At 34.1% G+C, this 18,251-nt stretch overlaps 1 protein-coding gene across 1 annotated transcript in view; it reads left to right on the forward strand.

Moving 5' to 3' along the window:
- The window catches only part of LOC116001373, a 38,083-nt gene that overhangs the window by 3,671 nt on the left and 16,161 nt on the right, over positions 1-18,251 (forward strand). Inside the window, exons 6-25 of the mRNA XM_031241255.1 lie at positions 569-731; positions 1,470-1,688; positions 4,184-4,424; positions 4,544-4,689; positions 4,775-4,932; positions 5,016-5,165; positions 5,242-5,290; positions 5,661-5,849; positions 5,983-6,223; positions 6,343-6,488; positions 6,574-6,731; positions 6,815-6,964; positions 7,041-7,089; positions 7,460-7,648; positions 8,520-8,693; positions 10,640-10,779; positions 14,015-14,141; positions 14,565-14,714; positions 14,874-14,942; positions 17,529-17,665. Coding sequence (XP_031097115.1) covers positions 569-731; positions 1,470-1,688; positions 4,184-4,424; positions 4,544-4,689; positions 4,775-4,932; positions 5,016-5,165; positions 5,242-5,290; positions 5,661-5,849; positions 5,983-6,223; positions 6,343-6,488; positions 6,574-6,731; positions 6,815-6,964; positions 7,041-7,089; positions 7,460-7,648; positions 8,520-8,693; positions 10,640-10,779; positions 14,015-14,141; positions 14,565-14,714; positions 14,874-14,942; positions 17,529-17,665 — 3,045 coding nt within the window. The remainder of the gene's footprint in view (positions 1-568; positions 732-1,469; positions 1,689-4,183; positions 4,425-4,543; positions 4,690-4,774; positions 4,933-5,015; positions 5,166-5,241; positions 5,291-5,660; positions 5,850-5,982; positions 6,224-6,342; positions 6,489-6,573; positions 6,732-6,814; positions 6,965-7,040; positions 7,090-7,459; positions 7,649-8,519; positions 8,694-10,639; positions 10,780-14,014; positions 14,142-14,564; positions 14,715-14,873; positions 14,943-17,528; positions 17,666-18,251) is intronic.

An 18,251-nucleotide genomic window follows, 5' to 3' on the forward strand; every position in this document is an offset into this window, starting at 1 on the left:
GTATATATATATATATATATATATATAAAGTTGCCAATAAAAAATGATTTTTCTTTATGATTTATTTTTGTTTTAACTTCTGTGAAGTTTGATTAGAGCTGTGGCCTAAGTGCCTAACTGTTTCTTTTTCATTCCAAATGTTTTTCCCTTTTGTGATTAGAATGTCTACATGCCAATCTTAAGCCTGAAAAGATAAATATGCAATAATCTTCATTCAATCAGTAGAAGTAGGATTGCCTTCAGTTGGTCCAAGTGAGTAGAAATATTTGGGAGATGTTCATATAGTACTAGAGGAAGTAGTAGGTTCATAAAGTGAAGTTGATACATTCTACTCTTTTAAATAGTTACTAAATTGACCTTATCTTGAATCTGAGGCATTAATTAAGCTAATTCTCTGTAGGAGGTATTATGTGATATGTGTGCAACCATATACCTTAGTGTTCTTTAAATTGGAGAACTAGTGGGATTTATTGTGCAGTTCTCTCTGATATTTCTTAAACTATAAATAGTAGCTTATGGCTAGATAGGATTAGTTCCACTGATGTAAAATTACTTCCTTTTCTTGTAGGGACCACCACCCATTGAGTATGGTTCATGCTATGTCATCTATAATGACAGCTGTTTTGGAGGAGAAAGTGGTGGATAACAGCTCTGAGCTGCTTTCATCTGAAGGAAATGTATCTGAACCGCTTCTGGATGTGATCTTGCAAAATCTCCTGAAAGAAACAAAGGTCAGTATAGTAATAAAATTCATTTTAAGTTTGAGAAGGCTTAGACTAAGCTCTGATTCTACTTAGTTGCATATGACAAAGCAACACTGAAGTTATTTTCATAGATAAGCAATGCGAAAAAAAGTTTCACAGCTGTGGTTCTGGTACTTGTTACATTGCTTAAATGAGCATAGAAGAGAGATTCTACTTAGTGTTGCTTTAGGTTTGGAAGTAGGAGTCAAAGATTGAGTGGGATAGAAGAGAGAGTTACAAGTGAAGACACCTGAGTTAGCAACATTGGCTTCTACTCTATCTTAGGCCAGTGGTACAGATATAAGGAAATAAATAAATGGCTTATGTTGACTGGTTAGTATTGGCTATATAGAGTTTTAGATCATCCATATTCATTTAAAGTGAGGAATAGTACTGAAAAAATGCCCCAAGATATTGAGAACAAACATAATTAAAGCACCAAGCAAAATGAAGAAAAGATAATGAAATGGAGATGGTGCAATAGACTTGAAAGGATAAGCTTGCTGGATTGTGAATTGTAAAAGCAGCTCTACCATCCTGCTGTTTTTTAATTTTAAAGCTTTGTTCTAGAAATGGACTAGAGAATAGAAACTGAGAATATATGCTGTTTTGATACTTCCTGGATTAGAAGAAATGAGTACTTTTTGAGAATACATTTTAGTCCTTGGTTAGGTAAATGGAAAGTCCTCTATTCAGCTAAATTATGTTTTACTGATTCTTCTCCAGGATATTTCTGCTTCCAAACGGTTGGCTGTTTACATCATTCAGAATTATGGTGGCAAGCTTGAGCACATTATTGCTAGGTTTTTAAGATCTTGTATACTGAACAGAGATGCTGTCGGAAGCATGGTGAAAGAATATTACCACGAGATTATATATGAAATATTCCATTGTGCTCCTCAAATGCTTATATCTGTCATTCCTACCTTGACCAATGAATTACTGGTTAGCCATTCCATTTCTCAATTTGTTTTACCTTTGCCATATCCTTAGTTATTTGGCAGAACTAGAGCATGCTTGGCCAGGCAAAAAAATTTCCAAATATATCTATTTTGATAAGATATTTTAAAATGGACTTATTAAATAGGTTTCTATTATGTTTGGCTTAATCCACCTTGAAAGTTCTTTTTAGAATTAAAAAGTTGTTTGGGTATGTAACTGTTAAAACTGTATTTTTCAAATTAATGATGGTCAAACTGTCAAAGTTACAATAGAGGACATGTATCACTGAATAGAGCTCTTCAAATATAGGGAGACATTTGGAATTTCAGAAATATCATTAATGTGGCATGCCATTGTCCAAACTTTTAGAAAATCGATTTTCTAAAAAGCTTCTGTTTGAGGCTGGCTTGGAATAGGTTTTTCCTCTTATTTATTCCAACAAGTTTTTCTCAAACATGAACATTTGGCCAACTTTTAACTTATTTGTGTAGATAAGGCCCAAATAAGCTGGCCATGCACATAGACATAGTAAAATCTTTCGTTTTTTTTTTTTTTTTTTTTTTTTTTTTNTCTGTAGGAGGTATTATGTGATATGTGTGCAACCATATACCTTAGTGTTCTTTAAATTGGAGAACTAGTGGGATTTATTGTGCAGTTCTCTCTGATATTTCTTAAACTATAAATAGTAGCTTATGGCTAGATAGGATTAGTTCCACTGATGTAAAATTACTTCCTTTTCTTGTAGGGACCACCACCCATTGAGTATGGTTCATGCTATGTCATCTATAATGACAGCTGTTTTGGAGGAGAAAGTGGTGGATAACAGCTCTGAGCTGCTTTCATCTGAAGGAAATGTATCTGAACCGCTTCTGGATGTGATCTTGCAAAATCTCCTGAAAGAAACAAAGGTCAGTATAGTAATAAAATTCATTTTAAGTTTGAGAAGGCTTAGACTAAGCTCTGATTCTACTTAGTTGCATATGACAAAGCAACACTGAAGTTATTTTCATAGATAAGCAATGCGAAAAAAAGTTTCACAGCTGTGGTTCTGGTACTTGTTACATTGCTTAAATGAGCATAGAAGAGAGATTCTACTTAGTGTTGCTTTAGGTTTGGAAGTAGGAGTCAAAGATTGAGTGGGATAGAAGAGAGAGTTACAAGTGAAGACACCTGAGTTAGCAACATTGGCTTCTACTCTATCTTAGGCCAGTGGTACAGATATAAGGAAATAAATAAATGGCTTATGTTGACTGGTTAGTATTGGCTATATAGAGTTTTAGATCATCCATATTCATTTAAAGTGAGGAATAGTACTGAAAAAATGCCCCAAGATATTGAGAACAAACATAATTAAAGCACCAAGCAAAATGAAGAAAAGATAATGAAATGGAGATGGTGCAATAGACTTGAAAGGATAAGCTTGCTGGATTGTGAATTGTAAAAGCAGCTCTACCATCCTGCTGTTTTTTAATTTTAAAGCTTTGTTCTAGAAATGGACTAGAGAATAGAAACTGAGAATATATGCTGTTTTGATACTTCCTGGATTAGAAGAAATGAGTACTTTTTGAGAATACATTTTAGTCCTTGGTTAGGTAAATGGAAAGTCCTCTATTCAGCTAAATTATGTTTTACTGATTCTTCTCCAGGATATTTCTGCTTCCAAACGGTTGGCTGTTTACATCATTCAGAATTATGGTGGCAAGCTTGAGCACATTATTGCTAGGTTTTTAAGATCTTGTATACTGAACAGAGATGCTGTCGGAAGCATGGTGAAAGAATATTACCACGAGATTATATATGAAATATTCCATTGTGCTCCTCAAATGCTTATATCTGTCATTCCTACCTTGACCAATGAATTACTGGTTAGCCATTCCATTTCTCAATTTGTTTTACCTTTGCCATATCCTTAGTTATTTGGCAGAACTAGAGCATGCTTGGCCAGGCAAAAAAATTTCCAAATATATCTATTTTGATAAGATATTTTAAAATGGACTTATTAAATAGGTTTCTATTATGTTTGGCTTAATCCACCTTGAAAGTTCTTTTTAGAATTAAAAAGTTGTTTGGGTATGTAACTGTTAAAACTGTATTTTTCAAATTAATGATGGTCAAACTGTCAAAGTTACAATAGAGGACATGTATCACTGAATTAGAGCTCTTCAAATATAGGGAGACATTTGGAATTTCAGAAATATCATTAATGTGGCATGCCATTGTCCAAACTTTTAGAAAATCGATTTTCTAAAAAGCTTCTGTTTGAGGCTGGCTTGGAATAGGTTTTTCCTCTTATTTATTCCAACAAGTTTTTCTCAAACATGAACATTTGGCCAACTTTTAACTTATTTGTGTAGATAAGGCCCAAATAAGCTGGCCATGCACATAGTAAAATCTTTCGGTTTTTTTTTTTTTAAATTTATTTTATTTTAATTTTTAAAATTTTTTACCAGTAGTTGTTTTGGTCACTTTTGCAATTGATAATGGAATTCAATTTACAGACAGATCAAGTAGATGTTCGTATAAAAGCTTTAAACTTAATTGGGAAACTTCTTTCATTGCCCGGAAACCATGTTGCCAAAGATTATCGCTATCTCTTTATGGAGTTCTTAAACAGATTCTCTGATAAGTCCGCTGAAGTGAGGCTCAATGCTCTTTCACATGCAAAAACTTTGTACATAGCCAATGAACTGGAGACTGAAATCACTAAATCATCTCAAAGGCCCAAAACTGAAGTTCTAAGTAAGCTGCCAAAGGCCCAAAACTGAAGCATCTTGTCACTATTTCGCTTAGCATGTCTTGTTCCATCATATCTTGATAGTAAAGTTAATAATTGATTTTTAACTTTGTGGACTTGGCAGGTGCTCTTGAAGGTCGGCTCTTAGACCTTGATGATGGTGTGAGGGCAAAAGCAGTGACTGTGCTGTGTGATTTGGCAAAGAATAATTTTAAATCATTCCCCTCTACACTAATTTCTCTTATTGCAGATAGGCTGCGTGACAAAAAGGTTATATGCCAAGTAACTAAATACTTCTCTAGTGCTATCTGTACTGTATTTCTTCATCTTACCTTTTCATCTGAAATTAATGTAGGTATCTGTCAGAACGAAAGCATTGAAGAAGTTGCTTGAAGTCTATCAGGAATATTGCACAAAATGCGCTTCTCAAGTTTTGGATCTCAATGACTCCTTGGAACAGATTCCTTGCAAAATTTTGATGCTTTGCTATGGAAAAGACTGTGAAGAGTTCAAGTACGGCTAAATCACACATTACCACTGTTCTAAGAAACATAAGGCTTACTTGTTCAATGTACTGATTGCTTTATGATTTTCAGGCCTGAAAAAGTGGAGCATTTGCTAGCTGAGGATCTATTTCCTGCTTCTCTTTCAACTAAGGAGATAACTAAGCACTGGGTCTTCATTTTCTCACTTTTTACACCTCCTCATCTGAAGGCGTTGAACATCATTTTATCTCAAAAACGAAGGTGCTGTTGGTTGCTCAATTCTGGCAATGTAATAATAGAAATCCCCATCCCTTTCTGATGTGATGTTAATTTTCAGGTTGCAAAAGGAGATACAAGACTACTTAGCTCTCCAGAACAGAGATGATGTACCATTTTGGCCATGAAAGGATTATTGGATTTGATAGTTCCTAAATGTTTTTTTGTTTGTTTTAAAAAAATTAATTAAATTTTAATGGAATTGGTACCTATCAATATCTATATTATCAGTATGATTGGCTTAGCCATCCTACTGCTATGCTTTTCTTCTTAGTATTGACTCCAAAATGTAGGGGAAAAGGTGGATGAGAAGAAAAAGAAAAGAAAAATAAAACTAGAGCAATAACTATTAGATTCCCTGCAAATTAACTAGTCACAAGTACTTGGTTGTCAAGAAGGACTTTTTGCTGCATAAATTTGTCTTATCCTAGGGGTGTGTCATTATTTATTTTCAACAGATGTATATTCTTTATTTTTCAGGACCAGTGCCTGGAGGACATTGAAATGAAAATTAAGATATCAATTGTGAAAATGTCAGCATTGTTCACAGAGCCTGCTAAAGCAAAAGAGTGCTTTCATAAGCTGGACAAAGTGAAAGATAAGGGAATATTTAATGCACTGGAAAAGGTGTTAACTCAAGTGGCTGGAGGAAATGCTCAGGTGATAAGGGTGGGGTTTTTTTTTGTTTTTGTTTTTGTTTTTTTAAAGATTTTTGTTTTTTTCAATTTTTCTTTTTTACTTTGGNTTTTACCAGTAGTTGTTTTGGCCACTTTTGCAATTGATAATGGAATTCAATTTACAGACAGATCAAGTAGATGTTCGTATAAAAGCTTTAAACTTAATTGGGAAACTTCTTTCATTGCCCGGAAACCATGTTGCCAAAGATTATCGCTATCTCTTTATGGAGTTCTTAAACAGATTCTCTGATAAGTCCGCTGAAGTGAGGCTCAATGCTCTTTCACATGCAAAAACTTTGTACATAGCCAATGAACTGGAGACTGAAATCACTAAATCATCTCAAAGGCCCAAAACTGAAGTTCTAAGTAAGCTGCCAAAGGCCCAAAACTGAAGCATCTTGTCACTATTTCGCTTAGCATGTCTTGTTCCATCATATCTTGATAGTAAAGTTAATAATTGATTTTTAACTTTGTGGACTTGGCAGGTGCTCTTGAAGGTCGGCTCTTAGACCTTGATGATGGTGTGAGGGCAAAAGCAGTGACTGTGCTGTGTGATTTGGCAAAGAATAATTTTAAATCATTCCCCTCTACACTAATTTCTCTTATTGCAGATAGGCTGCGTGACAAAAAGGTTATATGCCAAGTAACTAAATACTTCTCTAGTGCTATCTGTACTGTATTTCTTCATCTTACCTTTTCATCTGAAATTAATGTAGGTATCTGTCAGAACGAAAGCATTGAAGAAGTTGCTTGAAGTCTATCAGGAATATTGCACAAAATGCGCTTCTCAAGTTTTGGATCTCAATGACTCCTTGGAACAGATTCCTTGCAAAATTTTGATGCTTTGCTATGGAAAAGACTGTGAAGAGTTCAAGTACGGCTAAATCACACATTACCACTGTTCTAAGAAACATAAGGCTTACTTGTTCAATGTACTGATTGCTTTATGATTTTCAGGCCTGAAAAAGTGGAGCATTTGCTAGCTGAGGATCTATTTCCTGCTTCTCTTTCAACTAAGGAGATAACTAAGCACTGGGTCTTCATTTTCTCACTTTTTACACCTCCTCATCTGAAGGCGTTGAACATCATTTTATCTCAAAAACGAAGGTGCTGTTGGTTGCTCAATTCTGGCAATGTAATAATAGAAATCCCCATCCCTTTCTGATGTGATGTTAATTTTCAGGTTGCAAAAGGAGATACAAGACTACTTAGCTCTCCAGAACAGAGATGATGTACCATTTTGGCCATGAAAGGATTATTGGATTTGATAGTTCCTAAATGTTTTTTTGTTTGTTTTAAAAAAATTAATTAAATTTTAATGGAATTGGTACCTATCAATATCTATATTATCAGTATGATTGGCTTAGCCATCCTACTGCTATGCTTTTCTTCTTAGTATTGACTCCAAAATGTAGGGGAAAAGGTGGATGAGAAGAAAAAGAAAAGAAAAATAAAACTAGAGCAATAACTATTAGATTCCCTGCAAATTAACTAGTCACAAGTACTTGGTTGTCAAGAAGGACTTTTTGCTGCATAAATTTGTCTTATCCTAGGGGTGTGTCATTATTTATTTTCAACAGATGTATATTCTTTATTTTTCAGGACCAGTGCCTGGAGGACATTGAAATGAAAATTAAGATATCAATTGTGAAAATGTCAGCATTGTTCACAGAGCCTGCTAAAGCAAAAGAGTGCTTTCATAAGCTGGACAAAGTGAAAGATAAGGGAATATTTAATGCACTGGAAAAGGTGTTAACTCAAGTGGCTGGAGGAAATGCTCAGGTGATAAGGGTGGGGTTTTTTTTTGTTTTTGTTTTTGTTTTTTTAAAGATTTTTGTTTTTTTCAATTTTTCTTTTTTACTTTGGTTCATTTGCTTTAACAAACTGTGACCATTTGTTTGTTTTTTTTTTTTTTTGCTTTTTTTTTTTGTTTTTTTTTTGTTTTTGTTTTTTGTTTTTTTTTTTTGTTTTTTTTTTTTTTTTGTTTTTTGTTTTTTTTTTTTTGTTTTTTTTTTGTTTTTTTTTTTGTTTTTTGTTTTTTTTGTTTTTTTTGTTTTGTTTTGTTTTGTTTTTTTCCAATTTCAACTAGGTTGTGGAAATTCTTTGCAGAGTATAGAACATTCCTTTATGGTTTCAGTATTTTCATAATCTGTTAGAAATTCTTTGCTTAGTTGTTTGACCTTAGGGTATCCCTGAAGGTGTGTTAATGTGCTTACTACTGGTTCATTTTAGTCTTACAAATGTGACTATCACAATTCACAAGTCACAAATGTTATAGTGATGGTCCTTGAAGTTTAGCGTTATTATGTTTCGTATTTCTTTAGAGGAAAGATGCGATTTGTTTGCAACTGGTTGCTATTGGGAATTAAAGTTCCTGAATTTAAGGTTTCCACCACAATAGCTTGTTTGAATGCCGTGATTTTGTTTTTAATAAGTTGAACCCTGTGAAGCTGTGATACTTTTGTTGCTTATCCATCTTTGTTTGGTAATTATTTATTTATTTTCTCTATGCTTTTGTCAACTGAATTGATTTTCCATTAGTATTCTTTTAGTTGGGTTATTCATCAGNCAACTGAATTGATTTTCCATTAGTATTCTTTTAGTTGGGTTATTCATCAGAGTTTGATAAGAATTTTGTCCATTGGAACTCTCTTGTTTGCAGGATAATCTTTTGACAGCAATTGGAGATAGCAGTCCACATTTTGAGTTTCTGCAATTACTCTTCAAGAAGTGCTCATTTAATATATTTAATTCCCAGCATGTTCACTCTATGCTAGAGCGTCTCTCACTTGACAGATTTAAGGATTTGGAGCATTCTTGTGTTCAACTCCTGTTGGTAAGACCATAAACTATATCTAATATCTTCAGAGATGCTAAATTCTATTAATCAAGTTTTAAGGTCATTCTTAACATGAATTTGACAGGATTGTTTTTTTAATCATTAAATCATCTGCAGTTGAGTCTTTCTTAACTTAGACAATTCAGAATATTGGAAAAAGTGATGAGCAGATAAAGTGATGATGGTGTTAATGTGGGTGGGGAAATGATGGTCTCATAAAAACCTTAGTCTACTTCATTTTTAACACCATTATACTTTCTAGACTAGAGTTGATATGTTGGATGTTATCATGTAGATGATGAGCCTCCAAGTCGATCATACTTGTTAGAAGTGGTTGTGATGATTGCAATCGACTACTCTATGCTTCGATCTGAAAAAGTTTAGGTGTGTGATAAAGTTGACCAAAGTGATTGCTTTGGTTAGACGTGATTGAAGCTACTACCCACATCTCAAAGCATGCTCTTTTGATGTGATACGAGGCAATGTTAAGCTGTCAATGTTCCAAAATTAGGGTTGAAATTTAATACATTCTTCCTTTGTGCTTTGCTTCTTAGTCTTGCTTCATCAAACTCTGGAAATCTGGCCAGCAATGTTTGTCTCAACTACTAGACTTAGCGTTCGATTAAACTCTTAGGCATGTCTCTTAAACTCTTAGGTCCCTATGTTTTTCATAAAAATTTGAAGAAACAACAGAAATATATAATAGCCTTTTTCTTGCCCTATCCTATATTTTCATAAAAATTTGAAGAAGCAACACAAATATATAAAAGCACAAGAAGAACCTTCTTAACACTCCCTCTCAAGCTGCAACATGCATATCATATGCTCCAAGTTTGTAACAGAAGTGTTCCACCCTAGGCCTCATTGAACCCACAAATGAGGTGTAATCTCTCTAGAGGCTACTTTCTCTTTAACAAAATGACAATCAATCTCAATGTGTTTTGTTCTTTCATGGAAGATTGTTATTGATGCTACTTGATTGTCAAAAATGTGTTTCATGTACCCCATTGTGCAAAACTTCAACTTAGTAAAAGATGCTTCAGCTAGCCAAGTTCACATGTATTTCATTGAATAAGTCTATTATCTTTGATATCACTTAAAGAAACACAAGGAGCCGAGACATGGATGTGGAAAAAGTTGCCGGGAAATTCTGTCAGAGGAGGGCTTACGCACTGGTGCATGAGAATGGAGTAACGTTGTGGCAGTGCTGCATGATGCTTGAGACGGTGATGGCCGATGGGACTTGCTGGGCAACCTTCTTCAGACACTCTAGGGACAGTTTCCAGATTCAATTTGTATGAAACACTCACTCCAAGAGAGTAATAGGAAATTTTGATCTTGGGTGAACAGACACTGTTTAGGCAACCAGAAAAATGATCTGAAAGTGAGTAATTTAGGGCCACAATCTGTGACTCCTATACAATGTTGTATGGGAGAAGAGAGAATATTGTATGCATGACACATACTCATTATGGGTTTGTCCACAAAAGTGATATTCTTACATCCATAGGGTCATAATTATTTCGTTTATTTGGGTAGTGAGTAGTAAAAGATGTGGTCACAATTATTTCATTTATTTGGGTAGTGAGTAGTAAAAGATGTGGTAAATGGAATGAGGATTCCTATGAAATTGCAATCTCCATTGAATTGATCACCCTTCCATTAAGTTGAATGCAACTTCAAGTTTCCTACTGGGCATTTCAATTTTCAAGAATTTCGGTATTCATCCAGGCATCCAGCACTAGCTTTAGTATCCAAACAGTATTTTATATGGCTAAACTGCACATATGGTGTTATCTGATAGGCCCTCTTTTCTTCTCCTCTCCTTTATGCTCTTGAAACACCATTTTCAGTCTATATGGCATGCATTTTCATGGGATTATTTCTTGGCATTAGTTTTGACACATCTCATACTTCTGTTGCTTATTTTCCTCCATTCTCAGACTATTGTCAATGCATTCCCTTCACTCCTGAGAGGTTTAGAAATACATTTCCGGCTTCTATTACTGGAGGGGGTGATCCCCATCAATGACCTGTTGCTTCAAATGCTAGCAAACGGACCATGCATTGGTATCAAATTAAGGTGATTTTTCCCCCCTTATAGCTGTTGCATTATTTTGGTAAATTCTAGCTGTAGTATGTGTAAACATAACCTGAGATTTGTAGACTGTGTACATAACTTTTCTCTAATACTAACATACAGTTATTTTTTGTACTATATTATGAAGTTTGCATGGATGCTATTTTAATCTAAAACCTATTTCAAATGCATTATTGATTTGAGGTACAAGAAAGTAGACTTATTATCTTGTCTGTAAGATGTCTCCTTGTTTGTCATGTTCAGATTTTATTGTTTTCATGTTTAGACAACAAGCTTTGTGTCTGGTATGCCTTTGACAGTCATGTTTGTCTATACCTCCTAAAATGAGGCCATCAGGCTGTGTATATTGATACAATGATACTTTCTATTCTTTTAACTAGCTCTCCATGTCTAGTAGGGCTACTAACTATAAATAATCTTTTCCTTCTAATGTTTAAGTTTGTTTCAACTCCGTGTAATATTTGATTATAAATTTATAATTGAATCCATAATAATATTTGTGTTGGTCTAAATATGACTTTGGCCTATGAACCTATCGTTTCTCCGTATCTCTTAGAAGTTAGAACTACTAACTCTGAATAATCTTTTCATTTAAGGTTTATGTTTTTCCAACTCAACTTAATATCTGATTGTAATTCAATTGATACTAATGTCTATATTGGTCTAAAAATGACTTCAACTTATGTTCTTATGGACTTATGCTGAATTAATTAAAAGTAATGGTTTCTATGATGAGAAACAAGAATAATTGCCTAATTATATTGGCCGCTGATGAGATATTTAAAGAACTGATGCAGCCTGACTCTTGATCACCACTTTTGAAGATGCATGATTGCAAGGGAGTTTTGCAGAATGTTGTTTAATATATGGACATATGTGTGGTTTTGAGGAATAGTGAGTTGTAGGGCTGGCCTGGTGAGTGGCAAAGGGCCACCACCCCTTGGTAAGATGGAAGCTCTAGGTTTTAACTTGTGATTTAAACTTGATGGGATAGATTATAAGATCCTAGTATTTATAGCTAAGAGCAAGGTTGTGCAATACGCTAGGCGCTAGTCAGGCGCCAAAGGCCTGCCTAGGCGGAAGACACAAAAAAAAAAAAAAAAAAAAAAAAAAAAAAAAAAAAAAAAAAAAAAAAAAAAAAAAAAAAAAAAAAAAAAAAAAAAAAAAAAAAAAAAAAAAAAAAAAAAAAAAAAAAAAAAAACAAGGTTGTGCGTGTAATACGCTAGGCGCTAGTCGGGTGCCAAAGGAAGACACAAAAAAAAAAGGTTGTGCATGTGTGTGTAATGTATATTTGCATTATATATATATATAATATACACACAAATAAAAAATGAGGAATAAGGGTCAAATAGGCCATCCAAGTATCCAACTACACACCAAACTACAATTAGGCCACTGAACTCAAAAAACTACAATTGGATCCCTAAACAATACAAATTCATGCAATTTAACATAAATGACTTGTTTACCGGTTAATATGATGATGTGTCGGTCAATGAATTTAAAAATAATTTTTTAAATTTTATTTTAATAATTTTTAATAAAATATTTTTTTTTTTAAAAAGAAGAAGAAGAAGAAACCCAACCAGCGACGAAGGGGACCCCTTTGTCTCCGACCAGCCAGGAGACGAAGGGGATCCCTTCATCTCCGGCTAGCCATGGAGACGAAGGGTTCTCCATGGCTGGCCGGAGATGAAGGGGCGGCTGGCATGTTGTTGTTATTGTTTTGTTTTTTTGTTTTTTTTGTTTTTGTTTTTGTTTTTTGTTTTTTGTTTTATGTTTTTTTTTTTAAATTTTAAAATAATTTTTTATTTAAAATTATTAAAATAAAAGTCATTTTTTTTTGTGAAATCGCATGAATTTGCGTTGTTTAGGGACCTAACTGTAGTTTTTTTGAGTTCGGTGGCCTAATTGCAATTTTGGTGTGTACTGTGTAGTTGGATGACCTATTTGACCCTTATTCCAAAAATTATTACACATGGCTCTAGAATTGAAAAAAACAATAAGTAAAATTAAAAAATAATAACAACTCGGCCAATTCGGCGCCAAGTCGGCCGGTCGACTAGGTGGCGCCTAAGGGCAAAAATGGCGTGGCCTAGGGCCGCCTAGGCCTCATTTTACAACCATGCTAAGAGAGACAGTCTAGATTTACAACTCTTATTCTACCACATGAGATAATTAGGTGACTTTGAGTCTAGTTTTCCAACGTTGCCCAGCCTGTATATAAATCATTGCAGAACTTCAAAACACTTACCTTCAATATAGGTAATTGCAAAACAGGAATATAAAATAAAATAGATAGTTGGCTGCAATGGAAAAATGAAACTATAACAGGAGCAAAGGTTCTATAAGAGCCAACTCACAAAAGAAGATGGACCACACAATCTTCACTGTGGAGGTTGGTCCCTAAAAAAAGTGCAAAAGACATTGAGAAATATTAAGAGTATAAATGTAGCCCTAGGTGATTGGACTTAGCCCATATTTATCTCTATATATTGTATATGCTGTACATGTACTTTTGAGAATAAGATTATATTTCAATTCATTTATTGTAACAAGAAGAAACAACCATAAAAGACTTCTCCAGCACACAGTTCTTTATGGTTGATAGTGTCATAAAGAAGGAAGAACCGGAAAGGATTTCTTTGATGCATAATTTCTTTATGACGAGAATCACGATCTGGCATCTCTAAGAAGAATTGGGAAAGACTTCATCAAACCTAGTTCAAAACCTAATGCCTGAAACTTTTAAAGGACTGGCTGTCTGATTTACAAGGAATTATCGAGTTCTTACAGCTAATATAGTAAATATAGTACTCCTTAATATTTCCTTTCTCTTTATTCTATTACTTCAAAGGACTCTTTATCTTCACAAATTGTATCTTTTGCTTTGCATAAATGCTCTGATCTAGCTCTGTGGTAAAATTTCTTGTCTTAGATTTCTCTATCAGCTTCACTTTTACTGGCTTATTTTGTTTTGTTGAATCTCAGCCAAAACCTTGATGCACCTTTCCCTCTTCCTGTTCCTATAAATTCTGGAGGACAACCTTGTGAAGTTTTACCATGCAGTCTTGCTTCTTTTGCTTAGGAGAATACTTGATGTTTCGTAGTTTTGGTTTGAGAGAAGTTTGTGGCTTCTTGTATTCTGCTTGTTTTGCTTTATAACTGCTTTCTTTTGCTTCTGAATAATGGTTTTGCTTACATTGTGTTTATACAGTGATATTTATTTTTCCCTGGAGAGGATATGCTTGGAGGGTAGTCGCACTCAATCTAAACTTGCTTGTTCTGCAATTGCTGCACTGCTTGGTCCTTCAGATCAATTCCTTTTTCCGGATTTGTGCAAGGTGTAGAAGTCATATTCAGTTATTTATGTTGGTGCTCTGTAAATTTGTTTGTATATCTTTTTCCTTGCAAGTAATTTTTATATTCTGTCATAACCTTGTTAAGAGTTGTATCCAAGCAGAAAGCACACTAATGCCAAATTTTCTGTATCCAAATGCCTTTGTTTTGCCACTTTTATAAGTTCATATCTTACTTCACATGGTGGTTTCAATATTGATGTAAGACAGACATGACGTACTGAAGTAGGACTAAACAAAAAGAGAAGTTACATCTGCATTTTACAGAATAGTTGCTTACCCCCTCTTTATGTCATTCTTTGCCAACACTATGCTTGGACATTACCAATTCTTGTCTAGACCTTCAGTATGTAAGGTCACTTATTTTTTTTTTTTTTTTAAATCTCTTTTTAATATTAATTTGTTCAGAAACTTGTGGATTCTCTACATATGGGGCAGCATATTCAAACTGTTTTGCAGTCTTTGGGCTGTTTGGCACAGCATTCCGTTGTAGCATTTGAAGCACATGAGCAGGAGGTTACTCATTTTATCACCAAGGAGATATTCCAATCAAATGATGTGAGTTCTAAATTTCTGATAGAACTCAGCCCCCCACCCACCCTCACCTCTCCCCAATAGAAACATTAGTAGGAGAATAGTAGAAACTGTCTTTAAATATCTACTCTGGGATTCTTTTTCTTGTTTTCCCGCATCATGGCAGATAAAACTTCTTTGTAGGCTGGCACATCAGAAGATCAGGATTTGCTAGAGAACTCTTCAAATTGCAGCAGCTATTGCAAATTGAAGGTACACCTCACTGAGCTCAATCTTTAGTTTTAAGAGTTCCTGTATGCTCTTTTGAAAAAGAGTCTACTATTTAGCCTTCAATTTATTTGTGCCTTTATGAAGTGTCACATCTATTTCCAGCATCAAAATGTGAAGTCATATTTGATTGTAGTCTCCACTCTACAGTTGACATTCTCAATTTCTCATATTAACCCACCCCTTTTATTCTATTTAACTAAGAGTGTATTTCTTTAACTTGGATTTTATTATTATTATTATTATTATTATTTTATTTTTAAAGTATCATGGATAGATATTCTTGGTGGAACCTTGCAAGATATGCTAATTGGGAAAAAAAATAATTTACAGAAATGTGATTTTAGACATGCTCCAAAATGTGTTAAATCCATTTACAAAATGAAATATCTCGTCCCATTTTGAAATTTCAACATGACTTTACATTTGGGAAATGCAATTGATGTAATTACTACAAAATGTGAGTGAAATTCAAATTACATGATCCATGAATTCTACAATGGTGGGACAAGTAACAGGAATAGAAGCATGTAAAAGTGGGGCCCTTAAATAATGCCTATTGTGGAAGTTTCAAGGAAGGTGGTGATGCCTGCCAGTGGTGTGCCTTTAGTAGTTTAACTGTAGTTTTCACACCTTTTCATTTTATTTTTATTTTTTCTTCACTCTTTACAACATTATCATTTTTTGTCTGGTCCTTCTAGTTGAGTTTAGTTTCATTTCTTCTTTTCTTATTTATAGGTTTTCTACCTGGAGATTATCATTAATAAGTGAACTGGGATTAAATGAATTTAATGAATAGATATGATAGAATAATTGTATGATGCATGCTTATACATTCATCCCGGTTGAATATTAGGAAACCTTTGTCTCTGTTATGTTCTCGACAAAAAGCTCTCGTCAATAGGCGAGGAGCTGGGGTTGATGAAGAGGCTATGGTGTAAGGAAGGAAGGATGTAGGTTGCAAGTAGGGACAAAAGGAGTTTCTGGAGTCTCCGACTCCTTAATTTCTTTAACTTCAATGCTTGCTTTATTCAATTCTCCAGAGTCTGGTACTTATAGCAAAGCTACTACATATTTCAAAAGGAAGGAAGAATATTTTCTTTCTTAAAATAAATTCACTAACAAAGGAAATAAAAGGATCATCTTGATTTGTTTTCTTAATTTGCTGCCTGTGTATCTTCTGTGCGATTTCGAATCCGCCGCCGATATGACTTTCCAAAGAACGCATTAGTCTCATTCCTAGCAGGAGTGGTCTTAGCTTCCTATTCCTATTAGTAGTTTCCTATTCCTATTAGGGTTTATTTAGTCCTTGTGTTCCTATAAATATAGGATCCTTATATAGTTTAATACATAGAAGTATAGAGTACATAGGGAGATACAATCTATTGTAATCTTTCATTATAATATATTCTTTCTATTCTCTTTTTCTCTGGTTTCTCACATACTTTGCTTCTGCCTAACTGGCGGGTGGTTGTTATTCTCCACTCGCCAGGCCTTTCAATCCCTCAATTTCAACATGGTATCAATCCCTCAATTTCACAATCCCAATCAATCTCAACTACCCTCTCTGTACCACTTTGATTGTTGCTTTTGTTTTCTAGGTCAATTTCCAAATTTCAACTTGTGTTTTGATATTGATATATTCAAAGAGTCTTAATTCTAATATGAAAGCACATAAATAGGTACAACATGCCTGAAAAATCAAAAGCTCAATTAAACATACAAATATACAAATATTGATCAAACACAGGCAATTACCCATCACAAAGTGAAAAGTGGCAAACAGAATGGTGTAAGGAGTAGAGTTAATTATCTTATCACTTGGGCTGTATTTTTCCCGTTACAATCATGAATGGAGATCCAACTTGCCCAGTTAATAGTTAGCTATGAGATTACCAGGTTTTGTAAATGAGTTTATAGTCATAACTCTGATCCCCGACCACACCACTAATTACAGTTAGGACAGATTTGTAAAATGTGGTGAAGAGTTAGATTTTGTAATAATGATGCAATATCACACTTTGTAAAGTAGAAAGGTATCTCAGTTGCGCAAGTGCATTTAATAAATTTACTCAGAATCATCTGCATTGGCAATTAGTCTTCCATATTATCCTATTTTGGAATTTTTTTTGAGATTCTTAGCTGCTGCTCTTCATAGATGATCTTTTAGCTTTTTTAGGTCAAATTGGACCAGTACAAGAAATAATATTATGAGTAAGGGCTTCCTAGAATAGCGTAAATTGAATGGTGTAAGTTGTAACTGAGATAATAAGCTACATATGCATTAATGCTATATGGTGAGTCAAGCTTCTGCTTAGTGGGCAATGTTTGGATGGGCAACAAGGGGATGCATAACCTGTCTATGCTGCTGTAGAAGTTTCAATTCACCAATAAGACAACAAAAATTTTACTATAACCATTTACCTAGAAGACTCAATTTCTGTTGATATATTATCTCTAGAGCATCCTTCCTGCAACTGCCTTCATTACAATCATGATCTTTTGTAGAGGACTGGTGATTTGTGGATCTCCTCCTATCTATATGAGCATATTACACATTGACATTTGCAGATTTTTGGGCTTCAAATGCTGGTGAGGAGCTTTTTGCCACACAAACACACACACATTAGTCGTCCTATCAGTTTTTTGCTAGATATTATCCTACATATGCTTCAGAAGGGTGCCTTCACTCACAGTATGATATCAAGGTAAGAGTTTGTTATGAAGCAAACTTTTAAGAATTTAGCATTTTGTTGTGTATACATCCTCTATCTCTATTATTTATGACTATTAGTTAGAACAGGAAATAGAGGGAGGTCCACATGCTGTCCTAAATTTTCTGCTTGGAGAAAAAATGTAATTAAGCATTGGATTATTAAAATTGACTTGATCTTTGCATTAATTATGGTCCAAGTAACATCGCATGGATGTAGAGGACGGCTGACACCAGTTGTTGGAGGATAGAAGTTATAAAAATGTCGCAAACTATAATATTTAACAGACTAATAACTGGTAAAGCTTAACCTTCGACTACTCTCTCTCTCCCTAATATTGAAACTCTTAAGCCCTCTTATTGAATAGCTCACATAATATTCGTTCATCATTGTTTTTCAGGTTTTATTTATTTATTTATTTATTTTTTCTTTTTAAATAATTATATTGATTTCATTTTCTTTTCCTTTTTTTTTTTAAAAAAAAGTAATTATATTGGTAATTATCTCAATAATTGCAATTTTTCCCCATAAAAGTGGGTAAATTTCACCTGCCCCTTTTTTCCCACCTTAAAGTGAGCTA

This window comes from Ipomoea triloba, chromosome 13 (genome assembly GCF_003576645.1).
Source record: "Ipomoea triloba cultivar NCNSP0323 chromosome 13, ASM357664v1".
Taxonomy (NCBI): Eukaryota; Viridiplantae; Streptophyta; class Magnoliopsida; order Solanales; family Convolvulaceae; genus Ipomoea; species Ipomoea triloba.